Source organism: Alnus glutinosa, chromosome 4, assembly GCF_958979055.1.
Source record: "Alnus glutinosa chromosome 4, dhAlnGlut1.1, whole genome shotgun sequence".
Lineage (NCBI taxonomy): Eukaryota > Viridiplantae > Streptophyta > Magnoliopsida > Fagales > Betulaceae > Alnus > Alnus glutinosa.
The window spans coordinates 7,598,230-7,603,883 of record NC_084889.1 but is presented as its reverse complement, the minus strand read 5'-3'; the positions used below and the strand labels follow the sequence as shown (position 1 = coordinate 7,603,883).

Below are 5,654 nucleotides of genomic sequence, written 5' to 3'. Positions count from 1 at the left end.
TGCAAAAGTCAAAAATATGCCTAGTGTTTAATTTACTTAACCACCGGAGAATTTGCCCATGCATGTAGAAGTACTGGATGGTACTGCACATATATACTCGTAGATTAAGCCAATGCATTCTTCTCTCTCTTTTTTGTTTGTTTGTTTTGTTTTGTTTTTTAATGCTAAAGATAAAGGCTAGAAATGACGTACCACAATCATTTTCACAAGAGCTAGTGTAAATTTTATATGCTTATCCATGCAGGCATGACTGGCCCACTTCTCCTAACTATATTGCATAATTTTCAACGTACTCCTTGTTGCATATATGCAGATAAATTTTATTTCATTTTTAATTAGAGTTCGCTCAAAATCGTGCATCTCTTTCCTACGCGGATAAATGTCTTTAAAATTGTGCCTTTACATTCGTACCTTTCAAACACCTTTTTCGTTTTTCAAATTTTGATGAATTATACCTTATATTTACTTCTTTCTCATCCTTTATTTTCAAGAAAATGCTACGCTCTGTTTAAAAAAAAAAAAAAAAATGCTACGCTAATCCTTCATTTTTTTTATTCACTTTTTTTTTTTTTTTTTTCTCCAAAAGCTTGAATATTTTAATAAAAAAAAAGTAAAGTACTTTTTCAAATTTTTTAAAATCGAAAAATGGGCTGTTTACCCGATCGAGTGTGACTGGTCTAATTCTTGGTAGCACAGTCAAACAAGGCAGTTAATTAATTATCGTCGTTTAGTTCGACGATATTAATTAGACAGGACATATAGTCGTAAACGATGTGCTAGTAAACGATGAAGCACTAATCTAAGCATAACTAGCGGACCATGTTTAAACTGAATTATCTTTAACAATTTAATCAATCATTTAGAAAAATTAGTTATTTAGCCAAACTTTCACGCGGATGCATGCATGGTGATTTATAAACCAATTAAGTTTAATAATAATTAAAATTTTTTAATAATATTAAACTATTCAAAATGTCCTCATATTAGGCGGATATCCAGCCCTAATGATCACATGCATGGGGTCGTTGGGCAATGGCGAATTAGTGGTCATGACAGTGGCATTCAAAATTTTGACAATAACTCCAACGGACCAACGGTATTAATTTCAAAAATATTGAGAACATCATAACAATTTTTGAATTTGTTTCGTTGGAGATCGAGGTGGTCTATTTTTTTGTTCATATGGTGAGGAACCATGCACTAACGTACGACTTAAACGTGTGTGTCGATCTGGATACGAGTGGTTCTCAAAATTGCTTAATATGTGTGTGTGTGTGATTAATTAGAGTAAATAATTATGACCGACCCCCGCCATTAATTGCTTGCGAAGTAATTATTGCGAAGCGCGCGACTCAGTCATATATATTAATATATATATGTATGGCGGTTTATCTTTTCCTCCACCACTCACGTATATATTAGCAGCCGCCAGAAAAATCAACGTGCTTTATAGAAATTAGCTGGCCCAAGCAAGTCTCTAGTGCTCGGGTGTGGACATATATGCATGTTTTTCCTGTGTTTTTTCTTCCTTGTAGATCAAGCGGATTGGATCTATAAATAGCTCTTGAACCTCCGGCGGATGGACACAGAAGGAAGCGACACTAGCTAAGAATTTTCTTTAAATCATGGGAATAAAGAATATGGGTTTGATCCTGGGATTCCTAGGGTTTTTGTTTTTCGATTGGGTGTCCCTTTGCATGGCTTATAATGTCCACAACTACACCTTTGTTGTAAGTACTTTCCAATTATATGCTAGCTAGCCTTCCTCCTTAATTATTTCAAAAGAAAAACCACAGAGACCAACCTGTCTCTTGTGTGTGTGTGTGTGGAAAAAGTGCTGATTATTTATTTTCTTTTTCTTTTTCCATGCATATTATGGTTGCAGCTGAATAACACAAATTTCGAAAGGCTGTGTACCAGCAAGAGTATGCTAGTAGTAAACGGCACGTGGCCTGGCCCAACAATTGCTGTAACTAAAGGCGATAGGGCATATATTAATGTCCAGAATAATGGAGACTATGGTGTCACTATTCATTGGTGATGACTCCTCCCCCTTTCTCTCTCTCTTTCTCATTCACAATTTAAAAAAAAAGCATTTTGACTAGATATAAAGATACAAGTGATTTTTAATTAAGATATAAAAGTGTTTTCTGAATTAATTATATTATGAAAAACACTGAATAATTTTATTTTATTTTTAATCTTTATTTACAGGCATGGAGTGAAGCAACCTAGAAATCCCTGGTCAGATGGTCCTGAGAACATCACACAGTGCCCTATTCAACCAGGAAAAAACTTCACTCAAGAGGTCATATTTTCTACTGAAGAAGGAACTCTATGGTGGCATGCCCATAGCGACTGGTCACGCGCCACAGTCCATGGTGCCATTATTATTTCACCTGAAAACGGAACCAAATATCCATATGACACACAACCTGATGAAGAAGTAGTTATCGTACTTGGTAATTTAAAGTACTTTTGTGTGTGTGTGTGTTCCTAGTTTTCTACATGTAAGCTTAATTCCACCTTGCTGCTGCAGGGGAATGGTACAAAGGAGATGTGAAGGAATTAATTGATAATGCCACGGAAACTGGCAGTGATCCAACCCCATCAGACGCCTACACCATCAATGGCCAACCAGGATATCCAAATAATTGCTCCAATGGTAACAAAATATATAATTCAACCAGAAACATTTTTTTTTTTCTTCGAGAAATCTTATGTATATAATATTTTGTTGTTGCAGAAACAACATATAGTCTATCAGTGGAATCCGGCAAGACATATCTTCTCCGGATAATAAGTGCCGTGATGAACGAGGAAATGTTCTTTGGAATCGCCGACCACAGCATTACAGTTGTCGGACGGGATGGTGCATACATAAAGCCCATAAACACCAATTACATCATGATATCACCAGGACAAACAATGGATGTATTGCTCACAGCAAACCAGACACCCAACTACTATTACATGGCTGCTACACCTTTCGTTGACTCCAACGTCCCATTCGACAAATCCAACACTTCAGCCATTATCAAGTATACAGGCAATTACACTGCTCCATCCTCTCCTCCCTATCCCTCCCTCCCTAATGTCGCCGACAGGGCTAGTGTTGACAACTTCACAAGTCGCATAAGGTCGTTGGCGAGTACTGAGCACCCGATTGATGTCCCACAAGAAATTGACGAAAGAATCGTCATTACAGTTTCTGTTAATCAATTGCCTTGTGATCAAGATTCGTGTGCTGGGCGAAGTGGTAGTAGGTTAGCTGCTAGCTTAAACAACGTTAGTTTCTCAACCCCAAAGACCGATATACTGCAGGCTTACTACAAGTAATCCCACTTATCTCGAAATGAATTTAATTATTTAATTTATATAAAAGATCAGAGTAGTTAGTGAAGTTTTTCCTATATACTAATAGAAATAAATAATGCTCAAATATACATATATACATGAAAAAAAATCTTTTGTGCTCTTTGCAGGAGCTTGTCCGGCGTTTATGATGATGATTTTCCAGGTTATCCTCCTTTTGTATTTAACTACACAGGAATTTCATTTGACGAATATCTACTTCCGAGCCAAGGAACAAAGGCAAGGATGATAGATTGGGGCAAAAAAGTTGAAATAGTGTTCCAAGGGACGAATATATTGACTGCGGAGAACCATCCAATGCATCTTCATGGTTTTAGCTTCTACTTGGTCGGGTCGGATTATGGCAATTTCGACAACACGACTTCCCCAGGAACTTACAATTTGGTAGATCCACCGGAAGTTAACACCATCGGAGTTCCTAAGAATGGATGGGCTGCCATTAGATTTGTTGCTGATAATCCTGGTAATTAATTAATCTCTTTCTCTTGTAAAATATAATTAATCCTGGTAATTAATTAGATTTGCATTGACATATATGGATCGATGATATCATGCATGTATGTTCTTCAGGGGTGTGGTTTATGCACTGTCATTTGGAAAGGCACTCTAGCTGGGGTATGGACACGGTCATCATTGTGAGGAATGGGACAACGGAGGAAACAAGCATGATGCCACCTCCAGATAATTTGCCTACATGCACGTAGTTTTGGAAGAATGTTTTGGGTTCAATCAATTAATCAATAAGGGCTTGAATTATCTAGGCCTTTTCCATTTGTTGAAGAAATAATTATGCCCTTTTCCAATAAAATGCTTTAAATAAAGTTCGCATTGAGATGTACTTTGCATTTAGAAATTTCTCCTTATGCAAGTTATTGTAAGTGTTATATATATATATATATATATATATATAATATATATATATATATATATATTAAAAGAAAAACATATTTTAGAATAACTTCTTGAATTTTCAAGTATAAGCTAAAGAGTAGGGCCAGAACCAGAAAATATTTTGGGGAGGGGCTAAGCTGCCAAGACATGAAGTCGATCAAGCTTGCTTTTGATAGGGTCGTGACCATCTTACCTTGCACCCTGGAGCACCCATTATAGGCTGGAGGCTCTTTTGGGCTGGAACCAGTGGTAGAGCCAAGGTTCTGGTTTAGGGGGTATTTTTTTTTTTTTTTTAAATAAATTATTCTATGAATGAAAAAAACAAAAATTGATTAAAACTATATATATATAAAAGTCTGACAAACAAAAATTTAATTATTTTTTAAAACATATAATTGTAACTTATAATTTATTTTGCCAGGCTCTTCAAATTTGGTCTTTATTAATCAAAATTGTTTTCTTAAATAATGATTTACCGGCAAATTTGCTTAATTTATCCTGACACAAATTCATTTAGTATTTGATTGGATCTTAATAAAATCATTGTTATTCTCCATATTTTTAGGTAGCTACAATTATATATTTTATACAATTAAAAATATATAACAAAAACTATATATATTTATTAATTAATTAATTTAATTGAGATATCTAAATATAAAAGCTTTATCAATATTAAAGTTTGACTAGATACCTAAAACTTTTTAAGAAATAGGAATTGTCAAAAAGCATTTGATCTTAAATAATTGTTTAAGGCTCGAAGAAAGTAAAAAATTGACAGATTGTTAATAATGACTTCAGAATTTTACATAAATTTAAATCGCAATTTTACTTTTCACTATTCATGCCTTTTGTCTTTTGCTTGCCATTTCCTTCTAAATTGAGACTTTTTTTTTTAAAAAAAAAAAAAAAGTCGGGACCTTATCTATTGAGAACTGTACTTTAGGCCTTTTTTTTTTTTTTTTTTTTTTGAATTAAGTGGTCAGGACTGATTTAGAAAAATAAAATAAAATTGGTTTGAATTGAAGTGCTGACATCACTTCTAGTTTTCTTTTCAAAAGTACATATATATTTTTAAACTTGGCCCACTCACACGTTTTTTTCTAAGTCCACTCGCCACTAACGCGTTAAAAGAAAGAAATTAAGATTAGTTTGTCTTACTTCCAGCGTACGTAGTCCACAAACAATCAAACAAAGAAAACTTATTTAAACGGTCTATTTAATATAGGGGCATATTGTATTGTCTTTTTCTTTTCATCTAAAATCTAAACCTAACAGCTTGAAGAGTTGCCAAAAAGAAAAAAAAAAAACCCAGACATCTCAGTGCTGCTTGAGTCGTTTACTTGATGTCTGATGAGTGTGTGTCGTTTGCCCTTGATCCACGATTG

General features: G+C 34.4%; 1 protein-coding gene across 1 annotated transcript; it reads left to right on the top strand.

Moving 5' to 3' along the window:
- Positions 1-1,500: 1,500 nt before the first annotated feature.
- LOC133866477 (putative laccase-9) lies at positions 1,501-4,228 on the top strand. Its single transcript, XM_062303017.1, has 7 exons — positions 1,501-1,730; positions 1,886-2,037; positions 2,215-2,462; positions 2,540-2,665; positions 2,747-3,335; positions 3,486-3,838; positions 3,946-4,228. The coding sequence occupies exons 1-7, from the start codon at positions 1,626-1,628 to the stop codon at positions 4,077-4,079; spliced, it is 1,707 nt and encodes a 568-aa protein (XP_062159001.1). The 5' UTR covers positions 1,501-1,625; the 3' UTR covers positions 4,080-4,228.
- The last annotated feature ends 1,426 nt before the right edge of the window (positions 4,229-5,654 follow it).